The following is a 15,934-nucleotide window of genomic DNA, read 5'->3' on the forward strand; positions in this document are numbered from 1 at the left end:
CATATACAAAAGGAATGTGCATGCGTCACTGACAATACAGTACGTCACACAAACGCACTAGCAGATACAATGTTATTCATGGTCATCTGAGTGGAAAGGCCATGGAAATGTCAAATGTTATCACTTATTCAGCTTTTATGTCCCAGGGAGAATGAAGGAGCAGTAAGAGTGAATGCAGAGTTCAGTATTTGTCCAATACAAATGCTCAGCTTAGCTGTGAAGACATCCTCGATCCTGCTGCCTGCCACAGAGGAGAACAGAACTCAGGCGCAGGCTGTCTATCTGCACTTGACACATTTGTTAATGAAATTTCTTATCCCAGTTACTAATAAGCATGTACCCATTAAGAAAATGACTGTAAAAACAGTTAAATACCTGTGGATTGATGAGGAATGGAAAAATTGTATAGTTGAGAAGGAGGAGGCAAAAGGAATGGCAAATAAGTCTGGTTGCACAACCGTTTTTTTCACTGGCAAAGTTAGCGAACTTAGGCATGACATGCCAGCAACAAACGCTGACACTACACATCCAAGTACATCTGACCAAATTATGAAAGACAAGAATTGTACTTTAGAATTTCCTAAAGTGAGTGTGGAACAGGTGAAAAAAGTATTGTTGTCTATCAGCAATGACAAGCCACCGGGGTCTGACAACTTGGATGAAAAATGACTGAGGATAATAGCGGACGATATTGCCACTCCTATTTGCCATATCTTCCATTTAAACCTACTAGAAATTGTGTGCCCTCAGGCCTGGAGGGAAGCAAAAGTCATTCCGCTACTAAGAATAGTAAAGCCCCCTTTACTGGCTCAAATAGCCAACCAATCAGCCTGTTACCAACCCTTAGTAAAGTTTTGAAAAATATGTCTTTGACCAGATACAATGCTGTTTTACAGTAAACAAATTGACAATGGACTTGCAGCACACTTATAGGAAAGGACATTCAACAAGCACAGCACTTACACAAATAACTTGATGATTGGCAGAGAGAAATTTATGATAAAAAGATTGTGGGGGCTGTTTTGTAAGACTTCAGTGCGGCTTTTGACATTTCAATCATTGTCTGCTGCTGGAAAAATGTATGTGTTATGGCTTTACACCCCCTGCTATATTGTGGATAAAGAGTTACCTGTCTAACAGAACAAATATGGTGTTCTTTAATGGAAGCCTCGCCAACATAATCCAGGTAGAATCAGGAATTCCCCAGGGCAGCTTTCTAAGCCTCTTACTTTTTTCAATCTTTACTAACGACATGCCTTTGAGTAAAGGCAGTGAATCTATGTGCGCGGATGACTCAACACCATACACGTCAGCTACTACACCAACTGAAATGACTGCAACACTTAGCAAAGAGCTTCAGTTAGTTTCAGAAGGGGTGGCTAGGAATAAGATAGTGATACATATTTTAAAAAACTAAAAGCATTGTATTTGGGACAAATCATTCACTAAACCCTAAACCTCAACTAAATCTTGGTCAAAACATATCGATACAACAGTAGCTAGGATGGGGAGAAGTCTGTCCATAATAAAGCGCTTCTCTACCTTCTTAACAGCACTATCAACAAGGCAGGTCCTACAGTCCTAGTTTTGTCGCACCTGGACTATTGTTCAGTTGTGTGGTCAGGTGCCACAAAGATGGACTTAGGAAAATTGCAATTGGCTCAGAACAGGGCAGCACGGCTGGCCCTTGGATGTACACAAAGAGCCAACATTAATAATATGCATGTTAATCTCTCCTGGCTCAAATTAGAGGAGAGACTGACTTCATCACTACTTTCCTTGGCAGAAGCTAATGGGGAACCACAATAAACACAAATACAAATAATGAAACTGTCCCCTAACAGATTACAAACTCTCTGCCAGGCAGCATCTCAAATACCTTTACTGTCTCTTTCATTGGCTTCCACAGTTCACATGGATGGTAATGTGTTTTTAATTTTTTACATTTTATTTCCCCTTTATTTAACCAGGTAGGCTAGTTGAGAACAAGTTCTCATTTACAACTGCGACCTGGCCAAGATAAAGCAAAGCAGTTCGACACATACAACAACACAGAGTTACACATGGAATAAACAAACATACAGTCAATAATACAGTAGAAAAAGTCTATATACAGTGTGTGCAAATGAGGTAAGATAAGGGAGGTAAGGCAATAAATAGGCCATGGTGGCGAAGTAATTACAATATAGCAATTAAACACTGGAGTGATAGATGTGCAGAAGATGAATGTGCAAGTAGAGATACTGGGGTGCAAAGGAGCAAGATAAATAAATAAATAAATACAGTTTGTGGATGAGGTAGTTGGATGGGCTATTTACAGATGGGCTATGTGCAGGTGCAGTGATCTGTGAGCTGCTCAGACAGCTGGTGCTTAAAGTTAGTGAGGGAGATATGAGTCTCCAGCTTCAGTGATTTTTGCAGTTCGTTCCAGTATTGGCAGCAGAGAACTGGAGGGAAAGTCGGCCAAAGTAGGAATTGGCTTTGGGGGTGACCAGTGAAATGTACCTGCTGGAGCGCGTGCTACGGGTGGGTGCTGCTATGGTGACCAGTGAGCTGTGATAAGGCGGGGCTTTACCTAGCAAAGACTTGTAGCTGACCTGGAGCCAGTGGGTTTGGCGACGAGTATGAAGCGAGGGCCAGCCAACGAGAGTGTACAGGTCACAGTGGTGGGTAGTATATGGGGCTTTGGTGACAAAAAGGATGGCACTGTGATAGACTGCATCCAATTTGTTGAGTAGAGTGTTGGAGGCTATTTCGTAAATTACATTGCCGAAATCGAGGATCGGTAGGATGGTCAGTTTTACGAAGGTATGTTTGGCAGCATGAGTGAAGGATGCTTTGTTTTGCGAAATAGGAAGCCAATTCTAGATTTAATTTTGGATTGGAGATGCTTAATGTGGCTCAGTTGGTAGAGCATGGTGTTTGCAATGCCAGGGTTGTGGGTTTGATTCCCATGGGGGACCAGTACGGGAAGAAAAAAAAATGTATGAAATGTATGCATTCACTACTGTAAGTCGCTCTGGCTAAGAGTGTCTGCTAAATGACTAAAATGTAGAAAAATGTAGTCTGGAAGGAGAGTTTACAGTCTAACCAGACACCTAGGTATTTGTAGTTGTCCACATATTCTAAGTCAGAACCGTCCAGAGTAGTGATGCTAGATGGGCGGGCAGGTCTGGGCAGCGATCAGTTGAAGAGCACGCATTTAATTTTACTTGCATTTAAGAGCAGTTGGAGGCCACGGAAGGAGAGTTGTATGGCATAGAAGCTCGTCTGGAGGTTAGTTAACACAGGTTCCAAAGAAGGGCCAGAAGTATACAGAATGGTGTCGTCTGCGTAGAGGTGGATCAGACAATCACCAGCAGCAAGAATGATAAATTATAAGAATAAATAAATGATACATGATAAGAATGATAAGCTGAATGATAAAGAGGGCCAATAATGGGCAAGTATTGTCCAAAAAACAAAAGTGGCTTCTATGCAATGTGCCAGGTACGCCTTCTGCACAGTTACCCAGGTGGGCTGAAAAGAATGATTACATTGGCCTCCTTTCATTTCTCATTACTGCCGCCTCCTCAACATGTCTATCTACCACATATTCACATTGGTTGCGTCTCAAATGACACCCTATTCCCTATATAGTGCACTACTTTTGTCGACCACTGTATAGGGAATAGGGTGCCATTTGGGACGCACCCATTACCTCCACAGACAGAGCTCGCCGTAGGCTGGGAGGGAGTGGGTATCCATGGCTCAGTGCGCGCCTGTAATTGGTCACCAAAGGGTTCTAGAGATAGTTGTACATTATTATATTAAAATAGACTGAGCAGAGGCATTCTGTAATGGACTGAGAAAACTGCATCTACTTTGCCTCCTCCTAACCACCATTTAATTGTATATATGCATCGCTTCCAGCATTGTAGTTTTCTAAATGTATTTTGAGAGGTGTGAACCTTCATGACACAAAACTAATTTATAATTAAGCAATAAGGCCCGAGGAGATGTGGTATAGCCAATATTCCACGGCTAAGGGCTGTTTTTATGCACGACGCAAAGCTGGGGGTGTCTTGATACAGCCCTTAGCCATGATATATTGGCTATATACCACAAACCCCCGAGGAGCCTTATTGCTATTATAAACTGGTTACCAACGTAATTAAACCAGTAAAAAATATATGTTTTTGTCATACCAATGGTATATGGTCTGATATACCACGGCTTTCAGACTATCAGCATTCAGGGCTCGAACCACCTGGTTTTTAATGCAAAACACCCCACATTCATCCATAATGGTTCATTTAGGCGTAATGTATTGAATTACTTTCATTAATGGTCATTCTTATTGGAGTTTATTCCGTTGGAGTGCAGTATGTGCATACAGTATGCTTTATGTATAGTATACCTACCACACTGTGGATCTGGAGCTTGCGTCGCTTGGCCAGGTTGATAATGTTGACTCCATTATAGTAGAGGTTCTCTATGCAGCCATGGAAGTTCTTCCTGAGGAAGCTTCCTGGTTTACCGGGTATAGGAATTCCTCCAAAGCTGAGCTTTGAGACACAAAGAGAGTGTCAAAACAAAATATTACTGATTGGTCACGCCCCTAAAAGAACATCTAAATATATTTAATTCAGTAATGCATGGATGAATGAATGAATGATTTATGGTGCCTAGTTTGCAATGGCTCTAATGAAAGACAGTATGTTAATGAGTGATTACGCACCTCATAGTCCACCTCCAGTGAGTCTTCCACACCTGTGGTGCTGAGGTGACGTGTGTGCCCGTCCACGGTGAGGTTGACCTGCTTGTTGGAGCGTTTAACTAGGACGTAGTGCCAGAGCTGGTCATCCAGGAGACAGCCCAGGAACACTGACACATTCGCACTGCTGGGGTAGAGCTTAGCGTCGTCTAGAGAGAGGGAGGAGGAGGAGGAGGAGGAGGAGGAGGAGGAAGAGAGCGCGGAAGAGGAGGAGGAGCAGGAGGGAAGAAGAAGAGTACAACACACAGAGGTTAAATGAGGAGTCTTCAGAATCAGCATCTCATACTGTGCATTTGATTTTGTCATAATGATAGAACTACTATAAGGTAATAGTGCGATGGGACCATTGGACTGTGTTTACCCAGGTTGAGGTGCAGAGCCAGGGTCCCGTGGTGCAGCTCCAATGTCAGGTAGTCTCCTCTGTGTCCCTCCCCGTGCACCAGCACCCCATCTGCACCGTAGCTCTTAAACCTGAGGGAGATCACATCCTTCACCGTTCTCTGGGACTTCTGGTTAAACCGGTACAACAGAGCACTCCTGCCGTTGAAGTCTGCCACATCTGACTCTGTGAACCAATAGTGGATGAAGATAAACATGAAGAAAGCACGGTCAGATTACCCATCTACTGAATATTAGCATAACGTTAAAATTTGTGCTAATGCTTTATAATACATTAGTGTATAATCAGACACACACACACACAGACAAATATTGTGTGGATGAAGGGCAGGTGCACTGTAAAAATAACCATAAAAAGTAGTACACCTAATCTGAGATCTGGTGTTTAGGGGGTGTTTGAATGTAAACCCAATGTGAGTGTTTTAATACACAGAATGTGTTATAAAACAGAAGCAAAATAGTCTGAAACACCCCCCAAAGTGGTTCTTCAACTTGAATAATGGTATTTTTAAGAGAGTGTTGTGAAATTTTTTGGGGTGGGTTTATTTCATGTAAAAGGCAGCATCAAAACACAAAAACGGTGTTTCTCATACAATTAATGGTTTATTGATTGACGATAAGGGCCTATGGATAATTTTTGGGGGTGGAATTCCACCTCCATCTTTTCAACGCTTTATTTGGACAGATTAGAAACTAGGGGAGGGGCAATAGCATAGCACATTTCGTTGGAATTTTACCTGCTCAACCACACAGCAACACTGTAAGAAATGATTCTGGGGTCAATAGAAATTGACAAAAAAAAATATGCAGGGCATTCAGAAAGTATTCAGATCCCTTCCCCTTTTCCACATTTTGTTACGTTACAGCCTTATTCTAAAATTGATTTAAAAAAAAGTATTATTATCAATCTAAACACAATACCCCATAATGACAAAGTGAAAACAGCTTTTTAGAAATGTTTGCAAATGGATTACAAATAAAAAACAGAAATACCCTATTTACATAAGTATTCAGACCCTTTGCTATGAGACTCGAAATTGAGCTCAGGTGCATCTTGTTTCCACTGATCATCCTTGAGACTTTTCTACAACTTGATTGGAGTCCACCTGTTGTAAATTGAATTGAATGAACATGATTTGGAAGGACACACACCTGTCTATATAAGGTCCCACAGTTGACAGTGCATGTCAGAGCAAAAACCAAGCAATGAGGTAGAAGGAATTGTCTGTAGCGCTCCAAGACAGGATTGTGTCGAGGCAGAGCTCTGGGGAAAGGTACCAAAAAATGTATCCAGCGTTGTAGGTCCCCAAGAACACATTGGCCTTCATCAGTCTTAAATGGAAGAAGTTTGGAACCACCAAGACTCTTCCTAGAGCTGGCCGCCCGGCCAAACAATCGGGGGAGAAGGACTTTGGTCAGGGAGGTGACCAAGAACCCGATGGTCACTCTGAAAGAGCTCCAGAGTTCCTCTGTGGAGATGGGAGAACCTTCCAGAAGGACAACCATTTATGCAGCACTCCACCAATCAGGCCTTTATGGTACAGTGGCCAGATGGAAGCCATTCTTCAGTAAAAGGCACATGACAGCCCACTTGGAGTTTGCCAAATGGCACCTAAAAGACTGTCAGACCATGAGAAACTAAATTCTCTGGTCTGATGAAGCCAAGATTGAACTCTTTGGCCTAAATACCATGCTCTGTCACGTATGGAGGAAACCTGGCTCCATCCCTACGGTGAAACATGGTGGTGTAATTGCTTCCAAAGGTGCTTCAAAAAAGTACTGAGTAAAGGGTCTGAATACTTCTGTAAATGTGATATTTCAGTTTTCATTTTTATACATTTGCAAAAATGTCTAAAAATCGATTTTGCTTTGTCATTATGGGGTATTGTGTGTAGATTGATGAGGAAAAAAATCGATATATTCCATTTTAGAATAAGGCTGTAACGTAACAAAATGTGGAAGGGGTCTGAATACTTCCCGAATGCACTATATACACAGCACTTAATAAAAATGAATGCAAGTCGTGCAGAGCCCGTGGTATAGCGGTATGCCTAACGCAGCTGACTTAGACACGTCACTCCTCACCCCACCGAAGACCGGGGTTAATTTCCACTCTCCCTTCAATCTGTTTCTCCCACATATCTGTATCCCCTCTCAATAAATTGTGAAAGTCATTTCAATGATTTGTTCATTTCATTTTACCAAAAATAATGTCAGAATAAATCCAACTTAATATGTTGCTCAAAATTTAAGTACAGAATCTTTCATGAGGATAACCAGAGAGAAAATGTAGTGACTGGACTCATTTATCTAGGCAAGTCAGTTAAGAACAAATTCTTATTTACAATGACAGCCTAGGAACAGTGGGTTAACTGACTTTTTCAGGGGTAGAATGAGAGATTTTTACCTTGTCAGTTCGGGGATTTGATTTAGCAACCTTTCGGTTTACTGGCACAACGCTCTAACCACTAGGCTACCTACCTCCCCTCATTGGAAGTGCTTAGTTTGAATCACCTTACATTTTCTATCTTGCCACACGACTCTGTTTTTAGAAGATTGTGGGTCATTCAAAAATATTTCTATATTAGTATTAAAACAGCTTGTTGTGCCATGAGATGTAATAGGTCACGATGAATGGATATCAAAACCGTCAGGAAAATTGACATTCATTGAGGACAGCACTCATTCCCACATTCAATGTTGTCAACTGTACCGCAGGACTGGAAAGTAAATCACAGAGGATCGATGTTGTGGTGGCAGTTGCAGAGAAGTACTTGGGTGTATGAGATTTTACTGCAGAAGAGTTACAAGGTGTGTTGAACAATAGTGTCCCGTCCTCCCAGGCTGCTGGCCTGGTGTAGGATCAGATAGGACCAAGTAGTGGAATAGTTTTAGGTTTTAATGGGTGTGGGGTTAGCTGGTAGGGCAATTGTTTTCACAAAGTGTAATGAATTTATACTACCAAAATAGTAGGCTGATACACAGCCAATACTGTAGGTGGCGCCAGGCACATTTAACATTTCTCTGTGGACCGCCATAATACCAAAGAATAATAAAAAGAACGTGGTTGTCAACAAAAGAGGCAGGTGCAGAATACTCAATTCTTTCAGGTCAATCTACAGCTACTGCTGTTGATTTGAACACTATGCCTGAGAATGTCTGCCAAAATGGTATAAAATGGCAAATATATAACACAACGTGATTCAAAACATTATAATGGTGTTAAGAAGTGTTAAGAAGCCTCTTCCTGGAGGGCTCCCGTCCTGTGGGTTTTCAGTCCAACCCTAATTAACACACCTGATTCTACGAATTAGCTGCTCAACAAGACCTTAACTAGCTGAATCAGATATGCTAAATTAGGGTTGGACGGAAAACCTACAGGACAGTAGATCTCCAGGAAGAGGTTTGGGCAGCCCTGCTTTAGAGGGAGGAAACGGCACCGAAAGAGAAGGTATCTAATTCTGCACTAAACAGGATTCAAAACACCAAAATAGTATTTTTTTATTTTCTGTTAATGCTCCCAGACCCTGGCAAGGTGTTGGACAACACTTGATTAAGTGGTGTTACAACATACCATGTAATGTTTCAAAACATCTCAAGATGATGAGTTTCAATACTCCAGCAAAGTTAAAGTTTCGTCTCCTTCAAGTTGGTGGCAGCTCAGTTGCCACTAGTTTGGTCTTTACGAAGCACTTAAATTTAACTGTGTGCGGCAGGTAGGTTAAATAATGAGAAATAATGCATAAAAAATCCATGTGCAATTCTTATCTTTGGGCTACATTAAGGTTTTTCTTTCATTATTTTTATCTGGCGTTAGTGCATAGCCTAAACCTAAGCTTTAGAGCTTAATTGTAGTGTGCCAAATACACACCATTTTCATTAAAACCAGTCAAACCGATGTCATTTGGACATTTCAGTTCTTTTTTATTATTGCATTTTCTCCCCGGTCCCTAAACATCTTTGCTGCGCGAGAGAAGCAGAGATTAAAGAGGAAAGCGAAAACAAACTTTAGTGATGTCAACTAGATTGAAGTATTAATTCAATAAATGTATGACATTCTGGTGAGCAAGGGTTTATTTAGTCTTCTTGAGCAACAAGTGATGACAGAAGAGAAGCTGCATGTACCTAATTACAGACAAGTTGAGTAACAAATAACATACAAAAAAAAATCTGAAATTATAAGCAGAAATGTAGACCTATCTAAATAGGCCTGTCAAAAATGTTTTTGCCATCTCTGACTGTACAGCACATGTTCTATATTTGCGGGCCTCCGATTTTCACTATCACATATAGTCGGCGGTTGCGGGTGATCAAACAGCTGATACAAACAATATCCTGACTAGAGACAGCTGACCCACTCACTGTATACACAGCCATAGACCTCCACTCTGAGGCCGATCCATCCTGTAGTGCTCCAGTCCAGTGGGACGAAACGTAGGAACCTAGCTGTGATGGAATGGACCAGCTTGTGTTGGACCACACCCTCTGAGTTAGTGTTCCCTGTGTATGTCTGCTGGGAAGAGGAGCGGGAGAATAGATATTTACTAGATTGGTCAAACACATTCAAATCAAAGTTTTTAACAATTGGTAACACATCATGAAAAGTCATCATTCATTTAAAGATAATGTGAAAAAAGCCACAAATAGTGACCAGACCTAACGAGGGCAAATGAGGGCTTTGCTTTTGCGTCAAGATGCAGTTTTTCTATTTCTTCCCCAAAACTTTTGAGAAGAATGAGGAGGAACATGACATTTAAGGGGATGATGAAGCTCTTTTATGACTTGTATTGGTTCTTCTGTGGAGGCCTAAGCCCATCTGAGCCCATTTGTTTCGCCTTTCAGCATGAGGAGAAGCAATAGCGATCTCTGTTTCTGGTGGGCCCAGTGGCCACACAAATCAATTCAGAAGATGTTCAAATAAAACAAAACCCCCAAAATAAAGTAATTCAAGTCAAGCAAAAAGGAAGGCAGCAGAGCTTGGACCCTAGAGGGCAGAACACTGTGTTGACTGTGTTTTATGCTCTGTGTAACTCTCAAGCGGCCACCCAAAGCTTCTGGGGGGAGAGTACAGAGAGCAGAAAATAGCTGGGGGTTGATGAGGTAAACAAAAGTTAACATTTAGTATTTTCAGAAGTGTGACACTTTCATTCTTTCTGATTTTCTTTCTGATTTTCTTCCTATTTTCTTCCATTAATTACAGCAAAACATTTCATTTTCGCATTCTACTTTTCTCTGATGTACAAAATCTCTAATTTACAGCTTTAAAACGTCTTATAATATCTGGCACGGAAGGATTCCCGTTAAAACCTGAAATGAATCCCTACTTCTTACACAAATCGCATTTTTCTCATTATGCTTTTTGAAGGAACATGTCAACTTAAAATGCCCTCTAAAGATGTAAGATACGCTGTTCACTCAATCACTGATGAACAGGCGCGTATTTTCTGAGAAACTAATTCAAATAAGGAATTTCATATTTTTTTCACACAACTTTTAACCTAAATGGTGACATGGTGACATTTTAGTTTTTATGAATTTATACGATATAGCCAATTTTGACTTTGCAGCTGGCCCATCTAGCGGGAAAAGCAGCTTACCTCTGCCTCCAGGGCAAGACTCATGACAATAAACATCAACCTGCCAGACAGGCAGAGCCTCACCCCAGTGTCTTCGCTCTGTCCGTACTGCTTCCAAGCCAGGCCACAGTCACTGAACAGCAGCATAAAGCTGGTCACCCAGTCAGAGCTCCCTGAACGGCCCTGTGTAGCGATGGCCGTGACCTCCATCTTCTGCCTGAGGTCCAGCTGGAGCCACGGCTGTCTGTCTGACCGCTCCGGGGCCCAGCCACCCTCTCCTGGAGCAGGAAAGGATACAATGGGTGTGTGTCTCTCCGTGTGTGTGTGTGTGTGTGTGTGTGTGTGTGTGTGTGTGTGTGTGTGTGTGTGTGTGTGTGTGTGTGTGTGTGTGTGTGTGTGTGTGTGTGTGTGTGTCTGTGTCTGTGTCTCTGTGCCAATTAACTTGTTATGGATAGGGGGCAGTATTTTCACGGCCGGATAAAAAACGTACCTGATTTAATCTGGTTATTACTCCTGCCCAGAAACTAGAATATGCATATAATTAGTAGCTTTGGATAGAAAACACTCCAAAGTTTCTAAAACTGTTTGAATGGTGTCTGTGAGTATAACAGAACTCAAATGGCAGGCCAAAACCTGAGAATATTCTGTACAGGAAGTACCCTGTCTGACCATTTCTTGGCCTTCTTTGTCATCTCTATCCAAAACAAAGGATCTCTGCTGTAACGTGACATTTTCTAAGGCTCCCATAGGCTCTCAGAAGGCACCAGAACGTTGAATGATGACTTTGCAGTCTCTGGCTGAAAAACAGTAGCGCATTTGGTAAGTGGTCAATCTGAGAACAATGAGACGGGCGTGCGCGTGCACGAGACGACTCCATTTTCAACTTTGAGTCTTTGAACGAAAACAGGGTTTCCCGGTCGGAATATTATTGCTTTTTTACGAGAAAAATCGCAGAAAAATTTATTTTAAACAGCGTTTGACATGCTTCGAAGTACGGTAATGGAATATTTAGAATTTTTTTGTCACGATACGCGTCCGCGCATCACCCTTCGTTACCCTTCGGATAGTGTCTTGAACGCACGAACAAAACGCCGCTATTTGGATATAACTATGGATTATTTGGAACCAAACCAACATTTGTTATTGAAGTAGAAGTCCTGGGAGTGCATTCTGACGAAGAACAGCAAAGGTAATCCAATTTTTCTTATAGTAAATCTGAGTTTGGTGAGTACCAAACTTGGTGGGTGTCAAATTAGCTAGCCCGTGATGGCGAGCTATCTACTCAGAAAATTGCAAAATGTGCTTTCACCGAAAAGCTATTTTAAAATCGGACACCGCGATTGCATAAAGGAGTTCTGCATCTATAATTCTTAAAATAATTGTTATGTTTTTTGTGAACGTTTATCGTGAGTAATTTAGTAAATTCACCGGAAGTGTTCGGTGGGAATGCTAGTTCTGAACGTCACATGCTAATGTAAAAAGCTGGTTTTTGATATAAATATGTACTTGATTGAACAAAACATGCATGTATTGTATAACATAATGTCCTAGGAGTGTCATCTGATGAAGATCATCAAAGGTTAGTGCTGCATTTAGCTGTGGTTTTGTTTTTTGTGACATTATATGCTAGCTTGAAAAATGGGTGTCTGATTATTTCTGGCTGGGTACTCTGCTGACATAATCTAATGTTTTGCTTTCGCTGTAAAGCCTTTTTGAAATCGGACAGTGTGTTTAGATAAAGGAGAGTCTTGTCTTTAAAATGGTGTAAGATAGTCATATGTTTGAAAAATTGAAGTTTTCGGATTTTCGAGGAGTTTGTATTTCGCGCCACGCCCAATCATTGGATATTGGAGTGGTGTTCCGCTAGCGGAACGTCTAGATGTAAGTTAACAACGACATTCATCACTGTTGCAGTTGTTAATATGTATATTATTTATGTATTTTATTTTAGCATAATTGTTATTGTTTTTATTTCACTTGGGTCCTCACACCCACTCAATGGTCATGCTGTTCCCCCTATGGTCATTTCCCCCCACCCTCTCAACAGTCTTTACTCTGCCTCCACCCCAATGGACATTTATTTATTCAGCACTGCTACAGTTATGATGTATATAGTGCTATTTCTTTTGTTGTTTTTTTTTATTACAATTTTCATTATTTTATTTCACTTAGTCCTGTATGTCGGAGCTCGGAGCCTACGATTTTCACTTTACCCTGCAATTACACCTGCAACCCTGTACATGTGACTATTAAACACTCTGAATCTTCTTATTCTAATGATGCCGGCCAATACAGCCAAATCCCTCACTAGAACTGACAATATTTTGCTTACAGTGAATGGGGCAATACTTACCCTCTCTTCTGTTTAGCTTAGCAGAGTGAGGCAGCTGACTTTTGGAGGATGTTGAAGAGCTTTTGAAAGATGACTCAGGCAAAACTGATAGCAATGGTCCATTGCAATTATCTGAAAGAGGATCTTGGTTATTTTATACCTTACAGTGAACAATAGTGTGAAACACTGCCACCAGGAGGGAAAGAGGGAGTGTCCCAGCAAACCACCTGAAACAGTAGCCTACTTCATCGGACTCCTCCAAAACAGTTACATTGAGTAGCCTAATAAGCATGTAACACCTGTCAACTTGAAGTCAACATAGACTCCATGCAAGTGTATATAAGACAATTGAATATTCATCCAAAGCCCAGCAAATGCATTTTCTTAGCCTAACATAAGTGTCCTAATGTGTTAAAACAATAGCCTACCAGAGTTATTACGGGAACATTTTAGATATACCTCTCAAAAATCATAACGAAACTTGAGTTGGATGAGTGTCGGAGCGTGACAGATATATTTGCCAACGTTAAACAACGATATCGAATAGGTTAGTATGCTGTAAACAGACTTGCAATTGACTTACTTGCTGCATGTATGGATCCACAAATACTCAAAACAAAGTAACTGAATACATAGAACCACGAGGCGCTTCTCGAGCTCATGTTCGCCAACACAGCAGCCATTGTATCCAAGTTGCGCTACAGCATCTGCCCGTGGTCTCCAGAATATAGATCCAAACGTGTGCGCCCCACTGCTCTGAATGTTCCTGTGGCTTTCCAGCTCTAACCTCGAAATATTTTTGTAAAAGCCATGTGATTAAATCGTAGAGACCCTCTCACAAATATAATCTTAAAGACGTTGTTTCCAAAGCAACAAAAGTCGCTATTTATAAGGACAATAGCTTTACGTTCTTCATCAAGGATTGGTGGTTACTTCTGGTGCGTTCCGACGCACAAGCATCGTCGCGACTCCAATGGGAAATCAATCAGAAATTTGAGCACGCAGTGAGCATCTCACCTGCTTCATTTGCAAGCGTGTGTGTGTGTGTGTGTGTGTGTGTGAGAGAGAGAGAGATTCAGAAAGAGAAAGAGAGCGAGAGAGAGATTCAGCACCACAGACAGCTCCGCGGAGGTCCAAGCGTTTGCCAGGACTTGCATATCCCGCTGTGCTTTCACACTATAGCATCAACACATGAGACCAACAATTTTGACGCATATAGGTTGTTCAGTTCAGATGCCATAATAAACTCATCAGCCCTATATTTAATTAGACGCTGCTTGGCATTTGATTGTGATTGCCTATCACAGATTATTGCATTGTAACGTGTTAGTCATCATATACTAAACCTAATCCTAATCTCATATCATCTCTGCACCATTAATCCAGGAAGGTCATTCGGACTGAAAGTGATGTTATCCATGTTATAACAGTATCCATTTGGAATTGGACGGTCAGATGCTCTAAAATCATTAATAAATCATGTCATTCTATTTATTAATCACTTATTTGAGAGAATATTTCAGATCTGGCTGCTCTCTCTGTACTTTTATACTTTTGGTTTCTTCTCTCATTAAATGTCTAATTAAATACATGTTTGTGTCCAATAATGTTGGTACCATGTTTTGTGCTGCTACCATGTTGTGCTGCTGCCATGTTGTGTTGCTACCTTGTTATTGCCATGTTGTGTTGCTACCATGCTGTGTTGTCATGTCTTGCTGCCATGCTGTGTTGTTGTCTTAGATCTCTCTTTATGTAGTGTTGTCTCTCTTGTCGTGATGTGTGTTTTGTCCTACATTTTTATTTTTAAACACACACACACACACACACACACACACACACACACACACACACACACACACACACACACACACACACACACACACACACACACACACACACACACACACACACACACACACACACACACACACACTTAAGTGCATCCTGGATCATATAAGAGCATTGTTCCATAGGTAACATAATGCAGTGCTCAGTTGGGTTGGCTGGCAAGGCACTGGCAAGGCCAGTCAACATCTGTTTTCTGTGGGTACACATGCAGCCATAACCCTAGAAGGCCAGATGGAAGGTTTAGAACAGCTTTAAATAAGCCCTATTCTGTTTTCACCAACTCAGGTTGGACACGACAAATATGCCATCCATCCAAATAATCAACGTTTTGTTGTTCGTGTGTTTTCATGTAATTGAAAGGCACTTTTGAAGGACTAGTTTCAGGTTTAATACAAAGATAACTGGATTAAATCATGGTAAAGATAGATTCTATGTGAAATATAACATTTATTGCCATGCCAACGAAGTTGTTAGGAATTTGATAACTAAACTTACATCTGATAATGAAATGTTGTTGTGCTGTATTGTATCTGTACATATCCTGTGCCATTCTTATTAGACTTACTAGAGTGTGCATAATAACTTTTTAATGACATTACCTGGTCTGTTACACAACAGTAGATAAGTGGTCTTATTGTTACCCAAATTCCAATCAAAAGTGCACAGATCTGAAAAATAAAATATTTTTTGGGGACAGCAAACATTGTAGCATCTTTAAAACCTCTATAAACATCTAGAAATTCACTATCCTGTAGAGTAGATGAGTAAATGTACAGGAAATATACAATGCACACACAAACAGAAGATGGTCTTCTTTCAAATGAGACAAGTTTTAAGATATTCAAAGACCAATGGCAGATTTAATCCCCTGACGTCATGATGTCAGAGAAATCCAGGACTAATTTTATTCTGCATGCAGCGTAGAATGAGTAGTATACATAGGCTTATACTATCATATATTCAGTCTGAATAAGCTCTCCTACACAGCACATTTAACACTTTCTTAGTAATTATATCTGAACC

The 15,934-nt window shown here is 40.9% G+C and overlaps 1 protein-coding gene across 2 annotated transcripts in view; it reads right to left on the reverse strand.

The window, feature by feature from the left end:
* The window catches only part of LOC115179665 (contactin-associated protein-like 5), a 28,338-nt gene extending 14,226 nt beyond the window's left edge, over nt 1–14,112 (reverse strand). The window contains exons 1-7 of one of the 2 annotated variants that reach the window (XM_029741326.1): nt 13,647–14,112; nt 13,085–13,195; nt 10,816–11,009; nt 9,518–9,665; nt 5,118–5,321; nt 4,721–4,905; nt 4,404–4,547 (exon numbers count right to left, since the gene is read on the reverse strand). In XM_029741326.1, the coding sequence (XP_029597186.1) occupies nt 4,404–4,547; nt 4,721–4,905; nt 5,118–5,321; nt 9,518–9,665; nt 10,816–11,009; nt 13,085–13,195; nt 13,647–13,746 (1,086 nt within the window). In that variant the 5' untranslated portion in view covers nt 13,747–14,112. Of the gene's footprint in view, nt 1–4,403; nt 4,548–4,720; nt 4,906–5,117; nt 5,322–9,517; nt 9,669–10,815; nt 11,010–13,084; nt 13,196–13,646 lie in introns of both variants that reach the window. The other variant, XM_029741325.1, reaches the window with a different exon arrangement.
* Nucleotides 14,113–15,934: the final 1,822 nt, after the last annotated feature.

Source organism: Salmo trutta, chromosome 39 (genome assembly GCF_901001165.1).
Source record: "Salmo trutta chromosome 39, fSalTru1.1, whole genome shotgun sequence".
NCBI classification, from domain to species: Eukaryota; Metazoa; Chordata; class Actinopteri; order Salmoniformes; family Salmonidae; genus Salmo; species Salmo trutta.